At 42.4% G+C, this 25,740-nt stretch overlaps 1 protein-coding gene across 2 annotated transcripts in view; it reads right to left on the reverse strand.

Moving 5' to 3' along the window:
* Positions 1-20,145, reverse strand: part of LOC139541918 (rab11 family-interacting protein 3-like) — a 100,931-nt gene extending 80,786 nt beyond the window's left edge. For both annotated transcript variants that reach the window (XM_071346815.1, XM_071346814.1), the window contains exon 1: positions 16,897-20,145. In XM_071346815.1, coding sequence (XP_071202916.1) covers positions 16,897-18,567 — 1,671 coding nt within the window. In that variant the 5' untranslated portion in view covers positions 18,568-20,145. The remainder of the gene's footprint in view (positions 1-16,896) is intronic.
* Between the last annotated feature and the right edge of the window lie 5,595 nt (positions 20,146-25,740).

Below are 25,740 nucleotides of genomic sequence, written 5' to 3' on the forward strand. Positions count from 1 at the left end.
TGCAGCAATAAAGATTTATATAACCAAAGACACAGTGTGCACCCGGCACTCAAATGACAAGACACTGTACAATCAATCAGTTACTTGATGTCCCACATCCATTCCCCGGGTAACCTGGCAACAAGTGAGGTGGTATCCAGGTAGATAGGCCTACAAGTGTGTGTGCTTTACACCCCAATGATGTATTAGGCATAGACCTCAAGAGCATTGTAGACCTTATAGCCTTAAAGACATTGTCTTGGAATGTTTGGAATGCACTTCATTGTTTTGGTTTCTTAAGAATAGGCTCAGAAGAAGAATCACTTCTAGTTGTGACCCAAATTCGTACATTTTTGGGGGGTTAAGTTTAAAAGTCGTTCCCTGGAGCTTTAACCGTGGCGCCCTTGGCAACCCAGAATATGATCAGACTTTAACCTAGAAATGAGAGATACAAATTCGGTATGTTGCGATTAAACATGTCCCATACTCATTACGGTGTCATTCCCTGCATGTATCATTTACAATAAGCTGGGAGGGAAGTTTGTGTGCAAAACACAAGTGGAGGCCTTGGGAAAACCTTCAACTTCAACATGAGAACAGATGACACAAAACCAAAGTACAACCCTGACTGGGCTTTAACTTTTTGGAATGGGCATTCCTGTATCGGTTACATACACCCAAATAGTCGATCTGCTTAGAAAACATGAGCTCCATCTCTAACAGCTTACAGTCGTGGCCAAAAGTTTTGAGAATGACACAAATATTAATTTCCACAAAGTTTGCTGCTTCAGTGTCTTTAGATATTTTTGTCAGATGTTACTATGGAATACTGAAGTATAACTACAAGCATTTCATAAGTGTCAAAGGCTTTTAATGACAATTACATGAAGTTGATGCAAAGAGTCAATATTTGCAGTGTTGAGCCTTCTTTTTCAAGAACTCTGCAATCCGCAGCAATCCGGAGAGAAGTGGCTTCTTTGCTGCCCTTCTTGACACCAGGCCATCCTCCAAAAGTCTTCGCCTCACTGTGCGTGCAGATGCACTCACACCTGCCTGCTGCCATTCCTGAGCAAGCTCTGTACTGGTGCTACTTTAGGAGACGGTCCTGGCGCTTGCTGGACTTTCTTGGGCGCCCTGAAGCCTTCTTCACAACATTTGAATCGCTCTCCTTGAAGTTCTTGATGATCCAATAAATGGTTGATTTAGGTGCAATCTTACTGGCAGCAATATCCTTGCCTGTGAAGCCCTTTTTGCGCAAAGCAATGATGACGGCACGCATTTCCTTGCAGTTAACCATGATTGACACACCTGTGTTAACGAGAGAATCACTGACATGATGTCAGCTGGTCCTTTTGTGGCAGGGCTGAAATGCAGTGGACATGTTTTGGGGGGATTCAGTTTATTTGCATGGCAAAGAGGGACTTTGCAATTAATTGCAATTCTTCTGATCACTTTTCATAACATTCTTGAGTATATGCAAATTGCCATCATACAAACTGATGCAGCAGACTGTGAAAATTAATATTTGTGTCATTCTCAAAACTTTTGGCCACGACTGTAGACCTGAAACTCTTAGCAAACTGTGGATTGACTGAGATGTACAACCCTCAAGGTGATAGACCGACATATGTTTCCAGCTAGTCGATTAAACTCAGCTCACGATTTAGAGGTGAGATGGGAATGGTTTGCCTTGTTTTGTGGTTTAACACTAAAATGATGAAGAGTTCAGGTTAAATGTTTACAGTCAAGCTCTTCCTGCTCCCCATCTCTGCTATGCAAATCTTCCATAAATTAGGTTGACCAGAGGGTGGGTGGTAGTGAATAGATGGGTCGTTTAAAGTGGTTGCAGATATTTTAACAGCAGTAAATGAGATGGAGGTTGACATTTCAGAGGTGAGAGTGGGTGTTCCCCCGCAATGGAGCTTTTTACTTGATTCTCCTCAGAACAGGCCAGTCAACCTGAGGGCAGGGTCACTATAACACACAGGAAACGCCTCTCTTCACACCTCGAGTAAGAGAGTGGGTGAGACCAGCACCCATCTACCAATAGGTGCCCTTCTTTACGAGGCATTGCAAAACCTCCCTGGTCTTTGTGGTTTCATCTGTGTTTGAAATTCACTGCTCGATTGAGGGACCTTACAGATAATTGTATGTGAGGGGTACAGAGATGAGGTAGTCATTAAAACACCTTAAATATGCACTATGCAGAAATCATGCCACCATTTCCTGGATGCTAAAATTCTAATCATTCGCTTAATTTCAGTTTATGTGACAAAATAAGCAATAATAGTGTAGAGAATCATTCTACCATCGCAGTGAAATATCTTTTCCATAAACAAAAATATTTTATTTTCAGCCGTTTGAAGCTAGTGTACAAAACTGAAAGTAAAAAACTAAAGGGAAACACAGAAGAAGCGCACAGAAAAGATATACCGCTTCTTAGACTTGATTTCAATGAGACTGACAGATCTATGACATACATTTCTATTTGAGTTTGGAGAGGTCGCCCAAACATTTACATATTGCAGCTTTAAAAACTATTATCGCACACAGTGGGAGTCCATGCAACTTATTATGTGACTTGTTAAGCAAATTGTTACTCCTCAACTTATTTAGGCTTGCCATAACAAAAGGGATTAAATACTTAGACTCAAGACATCCCCTTTTCATGTTTAATTAATTTGTAATAATTTAAAATAAAACATGAATCCACTTTGGCATCATGGGGTATTGTGTGTAGACCAGTGACAAAAAAGCTATAGTTAATCCATTTTAAATTCAGGCTGTAACACAACAACATTTTGAAAAAGTCAAGGGGTGTGAATACTTTCTGAAGACACTGTATTATCTGTCCTCTTCTTGTTCACTGTTCTCTCCTCCCACTCATCCACACTGTTGCCTGATTGTCACACCACAAGATCACTAGCTCCTCTTCCTGGAATAATTCCGGGATGGGATTTGCATTCAACTCTGAGGCCCCATTAAAGAATCACGACAACAATGCAAATATCAGATATCTGATATCACACCATACATGCAATTTCTTCACCCATCTACAATGATCAATTCAGGGAATGTCCTATACAGGCCGAGCAGTGTGAAGTTAGCTAGGCTAGAAATGAATTCTCCTCTGCTCAGACCTACTTGTGAAACATATTTGGTTACACACACGAGACTTGCCAAGAGCTTTCACCACAAGGAAAATACAATTATTTGTGAAACTTACAGGCACAATAAAAAGCCACAAGGAACGACAACATTTACCACATTCAGAAGATACGTTGCTATAAACAAGCTTTATAGGCCCACACTGTTATGCTTAATGCCTTTATGGACCTTTTTAGGCTATATTTTGTTTATGGCATGGCATCTCACTCATTCACATGAATTATGGTGCAGAAACCAGAAAGAGCATTGCATTTCTGCAACCTCATTACTGAGAAGCTTGTATTACCGCTGAGCAAGGAGGGAATTACCAAGATTAATCTGTATATAGGTTAGGCCTAGTCCTATTGTCCTTTTAACAAAACCAAGATGGATTTTTGATATCACTAACTCTTGGTAGCTAAATTATATGGGCTCTATATGGCTGTCTAGCCTACAGGATGGAACATTTGTATTAACTAGGCCAGATAGCATACAGTCCTTGAATCAACAACCCCAAATCCACTCAAAAGGTCATTACATATCATTATCCAAATTCTGGAGGTAAGTCTACTGCTTGATTACTTTCCTAAATTATGAAAGCAAACAAGTCTGAGCCTATTTTTCTTTCTATAGTCACGATAGGTCATCTGAGTAGCAATTGAATTAGCTGTGAAGGGCACAAACTTGCCCACAGCTCTTGGAAACCAGATATGTAAATACCGCATTTCATTGCGAGACACTGATGTTATCAATCTACACAATCTGGTTTGCGATCCAAAACAAATCCTTGAGAAACATAGAAGCAAGGAAACCTCAAGGATACTACGGAGCTTCACGTGGAAGAGTCCATCAGAAACCAAACACCATGGAATAACACCGCGTTAGTCTACACCAGCGAACTGGGAAGGTTTATAAAATGTCATGTTAATTTATCTTGTGCCACAAAAACAGAATATGGTACCTCACGGTGATGGTCGAGAGTGAAGCAGCCACCTCCCTCTCAGAAAACGGGGTCATGGGCAGATGGCGGTACCCTACCGATTACAGCCCCTCTGACTCAGGGGGATACATTCTACTCTTAATCCTCCCTAACCACTCCGCCTAGGGAGCCATAGATGCCTACGGCGGTGTACAGTACTGAACAGGGGTGACAGGGGCTCTTTAAAATGTGGGAACGGGATTAAAATAGGTGATTAGTCAGCCAGCAACAGAGCCTGCTAATCTATCCCATTCCTGTTGGAACCAGCCTCCTGTGCATAGAGTTATATGGTTCATAAACATTTGGAATCAATGTTTTTTTGTTTGGTATACATTTTAAAGAGAAAAATCTGAGTCTCTGTTTGATTCCGTTACCATAAGTTCATAAAAGTTCATAAAATTCCCACACCAACAAAAATGCACTTTTTGCAGCCGAAAGACTATTCCCAGAGCCTACCCATGATTTTGCAAAAAAAGTCAATAAGTCATCGTTTTAGTCAAAGTATGATATATTTGAGCTTGAACAGAGAAATCCATGTTGTGTGCTTCCTGATCAAATTACGTACATTTAGATCCGACTATACGCATCTTGTGAGGGCTGGCTTTAGTTCATTTGGAACCACCTACGAAACATGTACAGTTGAAGTCGGAAGTTTACATACACTTAGGTTGGAGTCATTAAAACTCGTTTTCAACCACTCCACAAATTTCTTGTTAACAAACTATAGTTTTGGCAAGTCGGATAGGACATGTACTTTGTGCATGACACAAGTAATTTTTCCAACAATTGTTTACAAGTCTGGTTCAACCTTGGGAGCAATTTCCAAACGCCTGAAGGTACCACGTTCATCTGTACAAACAATATTACGCAAGTATAAACACCATAGGACCACGCAGCCGTCATACCGCTCAGGAAGGAGACGCGTTCTGTGTCCTAGAGATTAACGTATTTTGGTGCGAAATGTGCAAATCAATCCCAGAACAGCAGCAAAGGACCTTGTGAAGATTCTGGAGGAAACAGGTACAAAAGTATATATATATCCACAGTAAAACAAGTCCTATATCAACATAACTCGAAAGGCCGCTCAGCAAGGAAGAAGCCACTGCTCCAAAACCTCCATAAAAAAGCCAGACAACGGTTTGCAACTGCACATGGGGACAAAGATCGTACTTTATGGAGAAATGTCCTTTGGTCTGATGAAACAAAAATATAACTGTTTGGCCATAATGAACATCGTTATGTTTGGAGGAAAAAGGGGGAGGTTTGCAAGCAGAACACCACCATCCCAACAGTGAAGCACGGGGGTGGCAGCATCATGTTGTGGGGGTGCTTTGGTCCCGTGTGGCTCAGTTGGTAGAGCATGGCGCTTGCAACGCCAGGGTTGTGGGTTCATTCCCCACGGGGGGACCAGGATGAATATGTATGAACTTTCCAATTTGTAAGTCGCTCTGGATAAGAGCGTCTGCTAAATGACTTAAATGTAAAGCTTTGCTGCAGGAGGGACTGGTGCACTTCACAAAATAGATGGCATCATGAGGGGGGGAAATTATGTGGATATATTGAAGCAACATCTCAAGACAGTCAGGAAGTTAGAGCTTGGTCGCAAATGGGTCTTCCAAATGGACAATGACCCCAAGCATACTTCCAAAGTAGTGGCAAAATGGCTTAAGGACAACAAAGTCAAGGTGTTGGAGTGGCCATCACAAAGCTCTGACCTCAATCCTATAGAAAATCTGTGAGCAGAACTGAAAAAGTGTGTGCGAGCAAGGAGGCCTACAAACCTGACTCAGTTACACCAGCTCTGTCAGGAGGAATGGGCCAAAATTCACCCAACTTATTGTGGGAAGCTTGTGGAAGGCTACCCAAAATGTTTGACCCAAGTTAAACAATTTAAAGGCAATGCTACCAAATACTAATTGAGTGTATGTAAACTTCTGACCCACTAGGAATGTGATGAAAGAAATAAAAGCTGAAATAAATCTTTCTCTCTACTATTTTTCTGACATTTCACATTCTTAAAATAAAGTAGTGATCCTAACTGATCTAAGACAGGGATTTTTTACTTGGATTTAATGTCAGGAATTGTGGAAAAACTGAGTTAAAATGTATTTGGCTAAGGTGTATGTAAACTTCCGACAACTGTACTTGTGTGGACTGACTACTTCCTGTTTACAACCTGGTGCTACATCTTACTGCTGTCTATAATGCACTTAGTTCAATCTGGAGCTGTTGTATGGTCTGACTGAAACGGTGAGTAAGAAAAAAGCTAATATTATTCTGATGAGCTACTGATGTACACTTGGCTATAGTATGCAGGCTGGCAAGGCACACGTTGACTAGCTTCATGGTTAACTTCACCTTGATAACATTAGCTGGATAGCTAGCGTGTGACATCAAAAGTGGGTGAAGACGTGGATAGGTGAAATGTCAGCACAGCTGGGATACAGACCCGTTTCTGAAGACATGTTATGCACGGAAGCGCTACAAAGGCCTATGGGTCATTAACAAGTTTAGCTAGCTATAGTATAGGTAACAGTGCGGTGAAGTAAATCCATATGAAGTAGCTAAGTTCATATATATATATATATATATATATATATATATATATATATATATATATATATATACAGTGGGGAGAACAATTATTTGATACACTGCCGATTTTGCAGGTTTTCCTACTTACAAAGCATGTAGAGGTCTGTAATTTTTATCACAGGTACACTTCAACTGTGAGAGACGGAATCTAAAACAAAAATCCAGAAAATCACATTGTATGATTTTTAAGTAATTCATTTGCATTTTATTGCATGACATAAGTATTTGATACATCAGAAAAGCAGAACTTAATATTTGGTACAGAAACCTTTGTTTCTGCAATTACAGAGATCATACGTTTCCTGTAGTTCTTGACCAGGTTTGCACACACTGCAGCAGGGATTTTGGCCCACTCCTCCATACAGACCTTCTCCAGATCCTTCAGGTTTCGGGGCTGTCGCTGGGCAATACGGACTTTCAGCTCCCTCCAAAGATTTTCTATTGGGTTCAGGTCTGGAGACTGGCTAGGCCACTCCAGGACCTTGAGATGCTTCTTACGGAGCCACTCCTTAGTTGCCCTGGCTGTGTGTTTCGGGTCGTTGTCATGCTGGAAGACCCAGCCACGACCTATCTTCAATGCTCTTACTGAGGGAAGGAGGTTGTTGGCCAAGATCTCGCGATGCATGGCCCCATCCATCCTCCCCTCAATACGGTGCAGTCGTCCTGTCCCCTTTGCAGAAAAGCATCCCCAAAGAATGATGTTTCCACCTCCAAGCTTCACGGTTAGGATGGTGTTCTTGGGGTTGTACTAATCCTTCTTCTTCCTCCAAACACGGCGAGTGGAGTTTAGACCAAAAAGCTCTATTTTTGTCTCATCAGACCACATGACCTTCTCCAATTCCTCCTCTGGATCATCCAGATGGTCATTGGCAAACTTCAGACGGGCCTGGACATGCGCTGGCTTGAGCAGGGGGACCTTGCGTGCGCTGCAGGATTTTAATCCATGACGGCGTAGTGTGTTACTAATGGTTTTCTTTGAGACTGTGGTCCCAGCTCTCTTCAGGTCATTGACCAGGTCCTGCCGTGTAGTTCTGGGCTGATCCCTCACCTTCCTCATGATCATTGATGCCCCACGAGGTGAGATCTTGCATGGAGCCCTAGACCGAGGGTGATTGACCGTCATCTTGAACTTCTTCCATTTTCTAATAATTGCACCAACAGTTGTTGCCTTCTCACCAAGCGGCTTACCTATTGTCCTGTAGCCCATCCCAGCCTGTGCAGGTCTACAATTTTATCCCTGATGTCCTTACACAGCTCTCTGGTCTTGGCCATTGTGGAGAGGTTGGAGTCTGTTTGATTGAGTGGGTGGACAGGTGTCTTTTATACAGGTAACGAGTTCAAACAGGTGCAGTTAATACAGGTAATGAGTGGAGAACAGGAGGGCTTCTTAAAGAAAAACTAACAGGTCTGTGAGAGCCGGAATTCTTACTGATTGGTAGGTGATCAAATACTTATGTCATGCAATAAAATGCGAATTAATTACTTAAAAATCATACAATGTGATTTTCTGGATTTTTGTTTTAAATTCCGTCTCTCACAGTTGAAGTGTACCTATGATAAAAATTACAGACCTCTACATGCTTTGTAAGTAGGAAAACCTGCAAAATCGGCAGTGTATCAAATACTTGTTCTCCCCACTGTATATATATATATATATATACACACACACACACACACACACACACACACACACACACACACACTCACAGCTTTACCAGTACTAACGTGACTGCACCGCTTTTATGTTATCAAACACCAAGGTGTCTCCAAAACTGTAAGGTGCCTATAGTAATAAACCTAGCTGTCAAAGGGAATATGTGCTTGCTGGTAAATGTGATACAAAATTCTGCACATATCAAAACATGCTAACTACAGTTCAGATAAAGTTGTAAGGGCAAAACATAATTATGTTTAATTTGCTAGCTAGCTCGCTTTCAAAGATGAGATTGGGCGTATATAGCTAGTAAAACTCGTTAATCCCTAAATGTTTCACTTCTGTGTTTAGCAGAGTAGTAACATTCTGTCCTATCCAACAGGCACCAAATGTGTGAACTAACATTAGTGTTGCCTCTATGCCATTTTCTCTTACACTACCCAACCCATCCTCCTCTGCTCTGCATGGCCACAAGAGTGAAACCATGGCCAAACAGACACCTTCCGCTCCACGGATAACCCTTGAGTATGTCATTGTCAAGTTCATAGAATGTAGGCTATACATTGATCCATGAAAGACAGAAAATGTGTCTATTCACAAACTCCACCTTTGTGTCTGTGTTTCAGGAGTCAACATTCAACAACAATTCAGCCTCACTGAAGTTTGTCCAGAAAAATGCAGTGTACACATTTATTTCTGTATCTTATTGTGAAAGTTGCCGATGTCACTGTAAATAACTCACACACGCCCAGAAAACAGATAGGATTCTCTCTCTCCCAAAAAATGCAAATCAGGTCACTGTCCATGATTGTCCAAACCTGCTAAAATCCCTACAACAATACGTGAAGTAAAGTCAGGACTACAAAAACGCGGAACAATCATGGGTGGATTGACCTGGGTGTTGATGCATACAGTGGGTAGGAACCCGACAGCACTGTCTTGACTGTATACAGAGAGAGCTAATCCCTGGCTGATTCTCAGATCTGTGGGCTAAACTGAAAACAGCTAAATGGTAATGTATGAACCAGCTCCATGACAGACGATGACAATTCAACAACCTACCTACAGTATGTATTTCATGTGTCTTACAGGACTGAGGACTCCCGGGCTGTGTGATGAAGACCAAAGACAGAGCTTAGCAAGCAGAGGCTGAGCAAGCAGCAATATGTTGACATTGACAAAGTGAGGATGAGGATTTAAAAAAATATATATAATAATTATCACAGAATGGGTCCATATTTTGTTCTGTTGTCATTCAATGCCTGTTCTGATAATGTTTACAAAGTACAGCAAAAGCCCAATGTTCATTATAGTCTACTCCTGCGCTCAGGGTCCTACCTCACATTGACTACTGAGGTTTCCCAATGTTACAATATGTTTCAGGGGGGCCACGTGGACATTTCAATCGTTATGGGGGTCCTCATGAGCACAACTGAAATTAGAACCATGTCTGTGCTCTAACATGCCACCACTTCCTTCTCTCTTGACCATAACCTATTTTAAACTGGTGTTCTTGTTCGGAGAATACAAGCTAACTAGTCATTTTTTACTCCATGCACATCAATAGTGTAATATCTGGATGAAGTTTGATAATTCAAAGTAAATAATAAGGAACATGAATATCATGTAATTCTACTGTATTGTATACATGACAGTGTAGTTAGGGAAATTGAGAGGGGGAGGGGTTTGCCTCTTCATCAAAAAGAGCTGGTGTGCTGACGCGAGCGCGGTGGAAGTGTCAACCCACTGTTCACCAGTCTTGGAATACCTCATGGTCAAATGCAGACCCTTCTACCTCCCGAGGGAGTTTTCAGCTGTTATTGTGCTGTTCTATAAATTCCACCAAAAAATAACAAGCTGGCACTTAACGGACTGTGCGAGGCTATAAACAATCAGGAAAACGTACTGCTTTTCTGGTTGCCGGTGATTTTAAATCCGTGTCATTCAGACACGCGATGTCCTACTTCTATCAACAAAGTCCTAGACCACTGTTATTCTACCCACAAGCAAGCATACAAGGTCCTCCCTCGTCCGCCATTCGTCAAATTGGATCATGACTCCATACTCCTGCTTCCTGTTTACAAACAAAAGCTCAAACAGGAAGTACACATGACTCACTCCATTGAGAAATGGTCACTAGAATCAGAGATTATGCTACAGAACTGCTTTGCTAGCGCTGATTGGAATACGTTTCGAGACTCCGCCGATAACGTCAACGAGCTAACCACCTCAGTCACCGGCTTCATTAGGAAAGGCAACGTTGTCCTCATGGTGAAGGTTCGCTGCTTCCCCAATCAAAAGCTCTGGATTAACTCTGAGGTTGGCGCTAAACTAAAGGACAGGATTACCGCACACAGGGCTATCACAGACAACCCTGAGGCTACAGCTGAGGAAAGGAACAAGAAGTCCCGCTATGACCACCGCAGTCATCAAACGAGCAAAAGGACTATATAGGAATAAGGTGAAATTAAATTACACAGGCTACGACGCAAGCCGCATGTGGCAGAAGCTACAGTCCATTACGGATTACAATGTAAGACCCAGCAGTGATCTGCCCCTCTCTACCAGACAAACTTAATGCACGCTTTGACAATAACAACATTGTGCCGGGTGTGAGGGACGCCATTGACCCAGAGGATTGGGTGATCTCGTTCTCCGAGGCCGAAGTGAGTAAGGTCTTTAAATCAGGTCAACACCCGCAACTATACAGCTGAAGGCATTCTCAAAGCATGCGCAGAACAGCTGGCAGGTATATTCACAATCATTTTCAACCTCTCCTTGTCCCAATCTGTATTCCCAACGTTTTAAGATGGCCACCATCATTCCTGTTCCCAATAACTCTAAGGCTACATGCCACAATGACTACCGCCCTGTAGCACTCACATCTGTAATCATGAAGTGCTTTGAGAGGCTGGCTATAGCACACATCAACTCCATCCTTCCAGACACACTCCAATTTGTGTACCAACCAAACTTATCCAGAGACGACGCAATCTCAATTGCACTACACACTGCCCTCACCCACCTAGAAAATAGGAATACCTATATGAGAATTCTGTTCATTGACTACAGCTCAGAATTCAACACCATTGTTCCCACCAAGCTCGTCACGAAGTTTAGGACCCAGGGACTGAACACCTCCCTCTGCAACTGGAGCCTGAACTTCCCGATGGGCAAACCCCAGGTGGTGAGGGTAGGCAACATTACCACCTCCACGCTGACCCACAACATGGGGGACCCACAGGGGTGTGTGCTCAGTCCTCTCCTATACTCCCTGTTCATCCACGGCTGCGTGGCCAAGCACTACTCCAACACATTCATCAAGATTGCTGACAACACGACAGTGGTAGGCTTGATCACTGGCAACGATCAGACAGCATACAGGGAGGTGGTCAGTGACCTGGCTGTCGTGCCGGAACAACCTCTCCCTCAACGTCAGCTAGAACAAAGAGCTTATCATGGACTACAGGAAACGGGGCTACAGTGGAGCGGGTCGAGAGCTTCAAGTTCCTCGGTGTCCAAATAACTAAGGACTTAAAATGTTCCACACGGACACGTGCACAGTCGTGAAGGCACGACAGCGCATCTTCCCCTTCAGGATGTTCAAAAGGTTTGGCATGGGCCCTCAAATCCTAAAAGAAAAAAATATATACAGCTGTACCATTGAGAGCATCTTAACTGGCTGCATCATTCATTGGTATGGCAATAGCACCGCCCTCGATTGCATGGCGCTAAAGAGAGTGGTGCGGACAGCCCAGTATATCACTGGGGCCGAGCTCCCTGCCATCCAGGACCTCTATATCAGGCAGTGTGAAAGGAAGGGCCGGAAAAGCACTAGAGTCCAGCCACCCAAGCCATAAACTGTTCTGTCTGCTTCCGCACAGCAAGCAGCGCCGGTGCATCAAGTCTGTCCAACATGCTCCTGAATATCTTCTATCCCCAAGCCATAAGACTGCTAAATAGCAACAACAAAAAATACAGTGCCTTCAGAAAGTATTCGTACCCCTGGACTTATTCAACATTTTGTTGTGTTAACAGCCTGCATTCAAAATGGATTAAATATATTTTATTCTCACCCACCTACACACAATACCCCATAATTTCTAAACTAAAACATGATCAGACATTTTGCTAATTTACTGAAAATGAAATACAAAAATCTAATTTACATAAAGTATTCACACCCCTGAGTCAATACATGTTAAAATCACCTTTGGCAGTGATTACAGCTGTCAGTCTTCTGGGAAAGTCTCTAAGAGCTTTGCACGCCTGGATTGTACAATATTTGCCTATTATTCATTTTAAAATTCTTCAAGTTCTGTCAAATTGGTTGTTGATCATTGCTAGAACCATTTTCAAGTCTTGCCATAGATTATCAAGCAGATTTAAGTCAAAACTGTAACTTGGCCACTCCGGAACATTCACTCTCTTCTGAAAGGTGAACGCATCTCCCAGAGTCTGGTGGGAAGCAGACTGAACCAGGTTTTCCTCTAAGACTTTGCCTGTGCTAAGAAACTAAAAACTGCCCAGTTCTTAACAAAGACAAGCATACCCATAACTAGATGCAGCCACCACTATGCTTGAAAATATGGAGAGTGGTACTCAGTAATGTGTTGTATTGGCTTTGCCCCAAACATTCCAAGGATGCCTGTATCTGTGTAGTGACTGGGTGTATTTATACACCATCCAAAGCGAAATTAATAACTTCACCATGCTCGAAAGGGATATTCAATGTCTGCTTATTATTTTATTTTTACCCAACTACCAATAGGTGTCCTTTGCCAGGCACTGAAAAACCTCCCTGGTCTTTGTGGTTGAATCTGTGCTTGAAATGCACTGCTCGACTGAGGGACCTTACAGATAATTGTATGTGCAGGGTACAGAGATGATAGTCAAAATCATGTTAAACACTATTATTGCACCCAGAGTGAGTCCATGCAACTTATTATGTGACTTGTTAAGCAAATGTTCACTCCTGAACTTCTTTAGGCTTGCCAAAACAAAGGGGTTGAATACTTATTGACTCAAGTCATTTCAGCTTTTCATTTTTTATAAAATGTATAGGCTATTGTGTGTAGGCCAGTGACAAAAAAAAATCTAAATTCAAATTCAGGATGTAACACAACAAAATGTGGAAAAAGTCAAGGTGCGTGAATACTTTCTGATGGCACTGTAGCTAACAAAATGACTACATGGACAATTTTAACTGTGCTCCATCTCTATGCACACTCAAGTACCCCGACACACAAAGAAACACTCACTCCATTTGCTCACACACATGTAAAATGCACATATATTTATACTGACACACTCAATTTACATACACTCATATAGAGTGCATTCGGAAAGAATTCAGACCCCTCGACTTTTTCCACACTGTTACGTTACAGCCTTTTTCTAAAATTGATTAAATAAAAAATCCTAATCAATCTACACACAATACCATGACTGACCCACCGCCAAACCGGTCATGCTGGAGGATGTTGCAGGCAGCAGAACGTTCTCCACGGCGTCTCCAGACTCTGTCACGTCTGTCACGTGTTCAGTGTGAACCTGCTTTCATCTGTGAAGAGCACAGGGCGCCAGTGGCGAATTTGCCAATCTTGGTGTTCTCTGGCAAATGCCAAACGTCCTGCACGGTGTTGGGCTGTAAGCACAACCCCCACCTGTGGACGTCGGGCCCTCATGGAGTCTGTTTCTGACCGTTTGAGCAGACACTTGCACATTTGTGGCCTGCTGGAGGTCATTTTGCAGGGCTCTGGCAGTGCTCCTCCTGCTCCTCCTTGCACAAAGGCGGAGGTAGCGGTCCTGCTGCTGGGTTGTTGCCCTCCTACGGCCTCCTCCACGTCTCCTGATGTACTGGCCTGTCTCCTGGTAGCGCCTCCATGCTCTGGACTACGCTGACAGACACAGCAAACCTTCTTGCCACAGCTCGCATTGATGTGCCATCCTGGAAGAGCTGCACTACCTGAGCCACTTGTGTGGGTTGTAGACTCCGTCTCATGCTACCACTAGAGTGAAAGCACCGCCAGCATTCAGAAGTGACCAAAACATCAGCTAGGAAGCATAGGAACTGAGAAGTGGTCTGTGGTCACCACCTGCAGAACCACTCCTTTATTGGGGGTGTCTTGCTAATTGCCTATATTTTCCACCTGTTGTCTATTCCATTTGCACAACAGCATGTGAAATTTATTGTCAATCAGTGTTGCTTCCTAAGTGGACAGTTTGATTTCACAGAAGTGTGATTGACTTGGAGTTACATTGTGTTGTTTAAGTGTTCCCTTTATTTTTTTGAGCAGTGTATATATAAATTCAGTCAACACATATCTTTAGAATATACATTAAAATTTTTGGTTCTCTTTGAATAAAAACCTTAGTGTAACAACAGTTTTAATAAGTGTAACAACAGTTTTAGTAAGTAATATGCTACAGTCCAGTTACAGCTTCTGTAACAAAAAAAAATAAGTATTTTTTCGGGTGTGCGTGCAGGACAGAAAAATATCAATTCTTACACTATTGTTCTAAATTCAAACACCTTCTTCATCATTCAGTTAATTGAAATTCAATGTTGAAGTCGTGCACAATTATCAATTTCTACTTGGTTAATATCGCCCATTCATTGTCTGGTAGAGACACATTAGGCCTTGAGACCCAAAAGCATAATCAGTGCTCTAACTCCCCCTTGTGGTGGTCTGGAGCAATGAAGCAGTGATGCAGGGTAATGTACTAAACCACAAATTACCTCTAAATCCAGCGGCATAATCTCAAAACGTTCAATTGATGAACCACTGTATGTACCTCGCTTTGTGCACGGGGGCATTGTCATGCTGAAACAGGAAACAGACTTTCCCAAACTGTTGCCACAAAGGAAGCACAGAATCGTCTAGAATGTCATTGTATGCTGTAGCATTAAAACATTCAATTTTTTTATGATCCTCTGTGGCCAAATCATGCTTTCTGTTGTGGAAGCCTATTTTGAATGATTTTATTTATGTATAGACAGTAGTAAGCTAATTAGTTTATAATTTTGGCAATTAAATTCAATTTACTTTAGGGGAAGTTTAGCTTACGGACAGTTACACTGGTATTTGCATCCAACCTTGCGCCTGTTATTGGCAACTGAAAGGTCGGGTGCTTACTGGAAGTAGGCCTAGGTCTACTTGTTATAAAACAGACCTGAGACTGGCACAAAGACAAGAATGTTGAACAGAAGAACCTTACACCTTTTTAACTTCGTTGTTTATGTACTAAAATTAGCTTTTTGTGTACAGATAATAAGACATCAACACCTTAGCCCAGCCTGTCCTCTTAGCCAAATAATAAAAATGGCCTCCATAGCCTTGCCGAGGAATACATCAGGATGTGTTCTGAGTAAAACTAAAGGACTATTAAAAAAAACTAAGATGAAACTCTCTACCCACATCACCCCAAAAACAATTATTTTCACAAAAGGGATGCCAATCAAATTATTTGACACCTTTCACTGCCCAACAGCAGTGGAGGGCTTTTGTATGGTTTTCTTGACATGGCAACATTTCCTAAGTAAAACCACATAATTGAAGTGATAGGCCTGGGTGTAACACAAGATGCCTGGGACAGATTGGAGAATGGGTGAAGGTCACAGGTGGGGCAGGACAGAGCAAACATTTCTCGATATTATCCAGTACAATGGGATGAGGTATGTTGCCTAATGACTCATTTGGCCATCTTCCTGGCTCGCTTTGTTGAATAAGGCTGAAGGTACTTGGCCAGCCCTGTCAGAATTCATTTCAGCCCATGTTTTCATTCAGATTTATCACTACGTTCATGCCGAATCCCAGCTCTTGAACACTGACCATCCTCACATAATTCACGTCAAAACCAAGCTATAGAGCATGAAAATATTCTCAAGCCTTGTCTGGTCATGTTTCAATAGTGTATTACAAACCCTTTGTAGCCTAGTTTACTTTTATTGCTGATAAAATAAATGTAAAGCTGGAGGTTTGCCTTTAGGGTTTGAATTATATAATAGCCTGTGTTGCTCAGCAAAGCCCTAGTGCTCAGGTTTATGATTCTATCGCATTTTGGGGTAACGTAAACCCCCAGTGAGCTCCCTCATCATGGAAAAGAAAAGCATTTGAACAAATAAGAGTGTATGCCTATTCTATGTGAGAATATGTTGCCTGACGTGTATAATATAGGCTCCTCTTACTCTGAAACTGGTTGTGATAATGAGCATTAGCAAAGGCCTACCAGTTAGCTTGGCTGCCTAGCCTTTCGTACAAAATAGCTTACAAATAAAACCCTTTTACCCTTTGAGGAAACACTGAGAGGGATGGATTTCAGTTTATGTAATTAACTAAGCTTTTAAAGGAAGCGCTCTAAAGTAAAGTGGAGAATCAATAGTAAATCATTTAGAATGAGCCTCATGATCTCTAGGTAAACAAGCATACAGAACCCTTTCATATTGCCAATTAACCATAACCTTATACTCAATTGTCCACTGACTGGGACCAGAATAACAAAAACAACAGACAAAAATCTAAAAGGAGGTGTGTCTCACCTGGTCAGCCCCATAGGCAGCAGCAAACTCCATAAACTCCTCAATGCGTAGAAATCCATCCCCATCCTGGTCCAGAGCATCAAACACGGCCTTCAGAGGTGACGGGTCTTCCTCTCTCTGATTCACTATGGGAACCACAGGCATGGAGTCAGACCCCACCATCTTAGAGAGTGAGAGATTCTCCACTGCTTGTTCACTTGTCCATCCAGACTCAGAAGACGAACCATTCAAGTCCAGAACCAGGCAATCAAAACTATCCCGTTTGTGACAATCTGTGGTTCTGGCACATAGGTCCAAGTCTGCAAACCTTTCCCCATCGCTCTGTTCAGTTTGTAAAGCAGGAATACCGTCACCCTGTATAGCCTCGGGTGGTTTCAAGTCCAAACTTTCCTCATCACGTAGCACGTCTGAGGTAATGCACTGATCCAGAGCCATTTCCTCCTCTCCCTCATGTTTAGTAACATCAAAGATAATTTTGTCTTCCATCAAATCCTGGGAGCCATTTTTCTCTGAGCTACAGCCACTGGGCAGGTGATCCAGGATCGAAGCATCTCTGTCAGAAAGTACCTTTGGCAACAGGGGTTCAATCAATGGTGAGGAGTTCAGAAGGAGGGACGAGTCCCCCTCACCTCTGTGGTCTGAGAGAGTCAGGATTGCAGTAGCCAACGTGTGTTCATGCTCTGAATCCTCTGCAGTTGAATCTGATGGAGCACCTGTGCAGGTAGGTGAGTCGAGATGAGTAGGACAGAGGCTGGGGCCACAGTCGGGAACCTCCAGATCCAGCAAAGGCACAGATCCCACCTGAACCTCTGGAGATAGGCTAGGGCGGTCAAAAGGGATGGTGTTGTGTGAGAGGCTGCTCTCAGGTAAACCTTCTGAGGTAATGTTACTGACTGTGGGCAGATCAGTCACAGGTCCTAGGAATAAACCTTTGTCCCCATTTTCAGGTGGCACAGTCTCCCCACCTTGCAAGGGAGGAGGTTGGCCTCTGTCCTGATCCAGAGATGAAAATAAAAGCTTCTCACTGATACCCTGTGGGTTTACCTCACCTGAAAGAGCAGGACCGGAGGGAAAAGGGGAGTGTTCAGATAAGAGGTGAACTACCAACAAAGAGGACACCTCAGTGTTAGTATCTGGAGTCCTATCTGAAACCTTCACAGTGGAAGGAGGTTCACTGAGGGTTATCAGCTCCCTGTGACAGGTAACAGGGTCTCTGTCACCCACAGGTGGATTTTGTTCGTCGCAGGCTGAGATGTCCCTGAACAAATTAGCAATTTTGGAGAATAACAGCCCAGGTAGTGGACTGTCACTGACATTGTTTTGTTCCTCAATTTTGTCTTTGAGAGGCGATACCTCTGCTGGTTTACCCAGGGGAACATCTTGGGAATGATTAGATTGACATCCCTCCCAGGGCAAGATCTGGTCTCCACCAGAGTAACTGGAGGTCCTGAAAAGGCTATCTAAATTTAAGGCGTTCTCCTGAAAAAGCTCTTCCAGGCTTAGAGATACATCCTGGTTTACTCTCTGGAAATCCAATCCTGTCTGACCATTTTCTCTCTGAGGCAGCATGGCTCCTTTGTCTGAATCCATGAGGAGGAATCGATGGGAGGGTATGCGTTCTGGATCCCACTCTGAATACCCAAGAGGGCTAGACATCAGAGTATGTTCCATTTGAGTAGATAGCTAATTCCTGAGTAAACTAGAAAAGTATAATTTATTTCAAAGCCAACATCCAATTCTTCCTCAATTTCAATATTGTTATTCTACACATGGTAGTCAACGTCCTTGACAAGATCTATGGGCAGATTTTGCATGATGGTAAATAAAACACCTGCCTTCACTGTCTCGTTCTGAATTTATGACATTTTAGCACTGTGTAAACACCTTAGTGCTTAAAACCAGTGTACTTCCCATATTTATTGATTTGTCTACTTGCCATAGTTGTTGCCTAAATAATCCACGACTCATGCATTTACCCCGTCTAAGCATGCACTTTTTAAATGTTGTCAACAAGACAAATTTGCATTTTCAGATTAATTTATAATTAATTCCATAGAATTATGAACTTTGATTTCTACTTTGGAATCCAACAAATACATTGGTGACATGGAACTTATCAAAATAGTGCTAAAACTAAATAGAAATGTTCTAAGAACCAACATATTACTGAGGCAACAACAGGCTAACGTCATAAAAGGTCTCTATGATTCACAAAAAACATGAAGCGATATCACACACAAGAAGACAAGTTCCTGTAATAGTAAGTGACTTGATCAATTTAGCGTGTTATCTAAAACACTCATTCATTGTCCCCATCTCCAGCATTGGGACTAACGCGAGGGGACCTTCTTGCTTACACAACTGACTGCCGAACACATCAGTTAGAAAATATTTAGCATAACATGGGATTCATGATATAAATTGGATGCAATAAATACCACGAACGCGTTAAAGTTATTTTAAATAGTTAACATGTGCTAATCAAGGTCCAAAATGTTATCCACAATTTGGTTGCAAAGTGTGACCATTTGTAACAGGCTAGCCAGCTAGCTTTTAGCCAATGCGATATACGTTGTGCTTGACAGTGCCAGTGGATGAAAATACGCCAACCTTGGAGTGAGTAAATAAATAGCTTTCTAGCTAACTTGGCTAGTTAGCAACGCTTGATCCTTTTTACATAAGGCATGTCCAATTGAAATAGTTAGGCTTGCTTACTGACTGACATGTTTAATAATTTAATAACATTGACTTAACGCTTCCAAACCTCCCCACTCTCATATCTTGAAGGACGCTTTAATTAGCTAGCAAACGTTAACTAGCTAACAAGCCAAATGATCAATCTCTGATTCTGAAACTAAATTGGACTGGCTATGAGGACATTTAACAAATATAATCTTCCCAGTAAAGTTAGTTTGTTCGTTTTGTCAATAATTCTAATTTACATCCGCGTTTGGTGTTTTTCTCCATACGTTTCGAATCCAAGATAGCTAATTTAACGTTATTCCAAGAATCATCCACCTGTGTCAGGAACTAATTCAGTCTGCTTGTTTAAAATTTCTTCAGCTATTCCCAGCCTCTCGAAATGTATTTACCATCCCAACGCACTCCAAAGACATGATGCCCGTCAGAAGATGCTCCGAGATGTGTCAAACATACAAAATATGTTGCCAATATTTAGCTAGAACAGGCCGTTCACAATTTCATCAGCAGCAAATGCCCCTGCCACCCCCCTCAGCCGCATACAGCAGTGACGTTTCACGCACGCGCATAGAACGAACCGCAGTTTCCAAAATAGGACGCAAAAATACAGTACATGACCAAAAGTATGTGGACACCTGCTTGTCGAACATCTCATTCCAAAATCATGGGCAATTAATATTGAGTTGGTTCCCTTTTGTTGCTATAACAGCTTCCACTCTTCTGGGAAGGCTTTCCACTAGATGTTGGAACACTGCTGTGGGGACGCAGTCAGCGTTCCAATTCATCCCAAAGGTGTTCGATGGGGTTGAGCTCATGGCTCTGTGCAGGCCAGTCAAGTTCTTCCACACAGATCTCAACAAACCATTTCTGTATTTACCTCGCTTTGTGCATTGGGGCATTGTAGTACTGAAACAGGAAAGGGCCTTTCCCAAACTGTTGCAACAAAGTTGGAAGCACAGAATTGTCTAGAATGTCATTGTATGTTGTAACTTAAGATTTCCCTTCACTGGAACTATGGGGCCTAGCCCAAGCCATGAAAAGCAGCCCAGACCATTATTCCTCCTCCACCAAACTTTACAGTTGGCATTATGCATTTGGGCAGGTAGCATTCTCCGGGCATCCGCCAAACCTAGATTCGTCTGTCGAGCTTTACATCACTCCAGCTGACGCTTGGCATTGCGCATGGTGATCTTAGGCTTGTGTTCGGCTGCTTGGCCATGGAAACCCATTTCATGAAGCTCCTGACGAACAGTTCTGGAGCTGATGTTACTTCCGGATGCAGTATGGAACTAGGTAGTGATTGTCGCATCCGAGGACAGACGATTTTTACGCACTACGCGCTTCAGCACTTGGCAGTCCCGCTCTGCGAACTTGTGTGGCCTACCACTTTGGTGCTGAGCCGTTGTTGCTCCTAGACGTTTCCACTTCACAATAACATCACTTACAGTTGACCAGGGCAGATCTAGCAGGGCAGAAATTTGATAAACTGACTTGTTGGAAAGGTGACATCATATGACAGCGCCATGTTGAAAGTCACTGAGCTCTTTAGTAAGGCCATTCTACTGCCAATGTTTGTCAATGGAGATTGCATGGCTGTGTGTTCGATTTTATACACTGACAGGTGTGGCTAAAACAGCCAAATTCACTCATTTGTGTCCACATACTTTTGTATATACATTCACATTGTACCTCTGTATAGGCTTTTAAAAGCATTGTCTAACCATTGTTTATCTGATATTTGTACATCTATGGGGCCATGCTCATTATCCAGAAAACGTCAAATAACACCAACAGTGACTGTGAGTGGTACCTAGTCTTCCTAATGTAAACAATAAATTAAATGTTCTTGGTTTTCTTGGGCTTTTTATCATAATGGTGAACGATTAATGTAAATGGTATATTGAGAATGAAGTTCAACATCTGAGCAACACAAAATGTGATGTCTTACTTTAGTGTCTACCAAATTAGTAAATTATCTACACCAGTGTTTTCTTCTTTTTTGAAGAAAACAAATATTGGGAAAAATATGACCCCCCCAAAAATATATATTTACGTGTTTTCATGAAGATCTAACTTTGGGAGAGGAAATGTGAAGTTGTTTCCAGCAACTTGACACCTACATTTTTACAGGTGACGTTGACAGGGCTCCTATGGTGCAAATAGTAAGCTCACATTTAGCCAAACTCAACAGTGAGCTCAACTCCTTATTCCCTGACATTGAAGTCTGCCCAACTCGACTGGGTGCGTAAACAATTTTTTAATAAAGTGTACACCTAATTTAGGAATCACGCTGGTCGCACACGCATGACGGGGTACTTCAGACAGGTGTACAGTACCCAAAAAGTGTTGGGAACCACTGATCTGCACACGTCGCAGCCAAACCAAAGGCGCCAATTTCAGCTCCATTACACATTGGCGACCCCCTCTGGTGGATCTGCGTGAATGCATATTTAACGAAAGAAAAGGTGATATTCAATATGCAGGCACAGTTTTTAAGTGTCATTATTAAAAGGTTTATTAGGAAAGTATGTGTAAATTGTAAGTGCTTTACAATAAAATTTTAACAACTAGACTACATGATGGAAAAACTACAGAGTTCATCAACATATTGATTCTTAATCCAAAGTAGTTGAATAATTAGAATCTAAAACTGGTGTGGATTAACTCAAAATAACCCAACACTTAGAACATGATTTGGACCTTATATCCAGTTTCAACATGTGGATGTGAAGCCTTAGGTCAATATTTTTTTGCTAATATTTGAGTGTATACGTCCTATTTTCCTCTTAACCACTATCAGCTATGGCAGCTTTCCAGTCCCAAAGATTGTACATGGCAAATCCATTGATTTATATGTTGCATATTATTCATAATCTGCCACTTTATCTTCATCATCTACTTGTCTCTTCAGTTAAGAAGCTCCCGAGTGGTGCAGCGGTCTAAGGTAGTGCTAGAGGTGTCACTACAGACCCTGGTTTGATCCTGGCGCACAATTTGCCCAGCGTCATCCGGGTTAGGGGAAGGTTTGGCTGGGGTAGGCAGTCTTTGTAAATAAGAATTTGTTCTTAACTGACTTGCCTAGTTAAATAAAATAAAAAGAAACACAATTTGATTTAATAGTATCTGCATATCAAAAAATAACAGTCAATGCTTCTCTATCTAAAGTATCCAAGGAAAATTGAACAAATTAGGAAATCAGTTATGTCAAACACAGGGCAAAACACCACCTCTATAACTATGCCACTGCGCCAGAAAAAGCGCATTTCTAGATTAAATTTAAATGCACTATACTTAGCGTCTTGACAGTATCCACATAACAACTTCACGACGTCCTCCTCCTAGATCTACATCTCCACCTCCTCTTCTGTCCTACACACCTGTGATGGGGGGAGGGGCCGTGTCAAGAGTTTAGCAAATTGAGAGGAAGCTGTACCGAGCAGCATGGATACGTCATTGGCCGAAGTGAGCCAACTCCCACCGTCCTCCACCATGATGTGGCCCGTCAACAGGAGGAGGCGAGGCTGTTCAGGAACAGCTCACCGTGGGCCAGCTCCATCTTGTTGCCGACCCGCTGCGGTGGGATGGATGAGAAGGCATCCATGCTCTCTGCTCTGTTGCCACCTGAGGACAAGAGAGAGGAGGGTGAGAAACAGAATTTGGGGCAAAGAGAAATGAGACTGAGGACTTCATTTAGTTTACCTCTCCTTAATCAAGTGTATACTAAAACCTACTTAACTAAAAGTTAAAGAGTGGCAAGATTAATCACTAAAAAGTATGTGTGGCCATGTGTGATTTTGGCATATGGCTTAATAAATCAAACGTGTGTATCAAATCCCAGCTAGGCAGCCACAGCCTACGGAAGCCCTCTGTGCCCGAAATAGGACCTGGTGCCAGTGTGTTAACCCTTACCCCACTTGGTCCCCACTCAACGGCCAGGTGCTTGATCATGGCATCTGGGAGAGAGAGATGTGGACTGGAAAAGGGGAGTGGGGTGAAGAAAGAGAGGGAAAGTTATCTGTGGGCTTCCTAGGTTATGTCTGAGAAAAAGTGGTGAAACTAAAAGACTATGGGAACCCTTTGGAAATACCTTGATTTCTGCATAAATTGGTCATAAAATGTGATCTGATCTTCATCTCGGTCACAAGAATAGACAAACACAGTATGCTTAAACTAATAACACAAACAATTCTACATTTTCATGTCTTTATTGAACACACCGTGTAAACATTCACAGTGCAAGGTGGGAAAAGTATGTGAACCCTTGGATTTGATAACTGGTTGACCCTCCTTTGGCAGAAATAACCTCAACCAAACGTTTTCTGTAGTTGCAGATCAGACCTGCACAACGGTCAGGAGGAGTTTTGGACCATTCCTATTTGCAACACTGTTTCAGTTCAGTAATATTCTTGGGATGTCTGCTGTGAACTGCTCTCTTGAGGTCATGCCACAGCATCTCAATTGGGTTGAGGTCAGGACTCTGAATGGGCTTCTGTTGAAGCCATTCTGTTGTTGATTTACTTCTGTGTTTTGGGTCGTTGTCCGGGTGCATCATTGAACTTCTGTTGAGCTTCAATTGGCGGACAGATAGTCTAACATTCTCCTGCAAAATGTTTTGATAAACTTGGGAATTCATTTTCCTGTCAATGATAGCAAGCTGTCCAGACCCTGAGGCAGCAAAGCAGCCCCAAACCATGATGCTCCCTCTACCATACTTTACAGTTGGGATGAGGCTTTAATGTTGGTGTGCTGTGCCTTTTTGTTCTCCACACATAGTGTTGTGTTTCCTTCCAAAACAACTCAACTGTAGTTTCATCTGTCTAAAGAATATTTTGCCAGTAGCGCTGTGGAACATCCAGGTGCACTTTTGCAAACTTCAGACGTGCAGCAATGGGGTTTTTTGGACAGCAGTGGCTTCTTCCGTGGTGTCCTCCCATGAACACCATTCTTGTTTAGTGTTTTACGTATTGTAGACTCGTCAACAGAGATGTTAGCATGTTCCAGAGATTTCTGTAAGTCTTTAGCTGACAGTAGGATTCTTCTTAACCTCATTGAGCATTCAGCGCTGTGCTCTTGCAGTCATCTTTGCAGGACGGCCACTCATAGGGAGAGTAGCAACAGTGCTGAACTTTCTCCATTTATAGACAATTTGTCTTACCGTGGACTGATGAACATCAATGCTTTTAGTGATACTTTTGTTCTTTATTCTGCTCACTCCACTCTACAGCCAGAGGTTGTCATGTCTCTTGATGCTGAAAAGGCTTTTGACCGGGTTGAGTGGGAATATCTATTTACAGTACTAGAGAGCTTTGGGTTTGGCCCGTCATTCCTTTCCTGGATTAAGATGGTGTACTCGTCCCTAGTGGCTTCTGTTCGCACCAACAATGTTACCTCCAGCTACTTCCCTCTCCACAGGGGGGCCAGGCAGGGTTGCTGTTTATCCCCTTTCCTATTTGATATGGCTATTGAGCCTCTTACTATCGCCCTGTGGGCTGAGGAGAGGATTAAGGGGCAACATAACTCACAAGGTGTCCTTGTATGCAGACACTTTTCTTTTATACTCTAACCCTGTGGAGTCTATACCCTATCTCTTGGACATGCTACAAGGTTTTGGGACATTCTCTGGTTATACGTTAAACCTAACCAAAAGTGTGCTCCTCCCCATTAATTAGTTAGTTAGGAATTGGGTTTGCCAATTTCCCATTTAAGGTGGAGCATCAGGTCTTTACTTATTTGGAGATAAAGGTCGCACGCTCATTTAAGGCTCTGTTTAAACAACTTCAAAACACTCCTGGAGCGCACTAAGCAGGATTTCATAAGGTGGTTGTCTCTTCCCATTTCATTAACAGGTCACATTAATTCTGTTAAGATGACTGTACTACCTAGGTTTTTGTACTTATTCCAAATGATTCCCATTTGTCTGCCAAAGTTGATGTTCAAACAACTGGACAGCTACATTTCCAACTTCATTTGGAATAAGTCAAATCCACGAATGAGAAAGGTATATCTATAGAGACACCTTCCCAATTTTTTACACTACTACTGGTCAGCAAATATATATCTAAATGTGTTTATTGAGGTTTCTACATTTGAAAACAAGGATGGCCCAACTTGGGCCATCATAGTTACTGTCAAGCCTTCCAACTT

The sequence above is a fragment of the Salvelinus alpinus genome, chromosome 17, assembly GCF_045679555.1.
Source record: "Salvelinus alpinus chromosome 17, SLU_Salpinus.1, whole genome shotgun sequence".
NCBI classification, from domain to species: domain Eukaryota; kingdom Metazoa; phylum Chordata; class Actinopteri; order Salmoniformes; family Salmonidae; genus Salvelinus; species Salvelinus alpinus.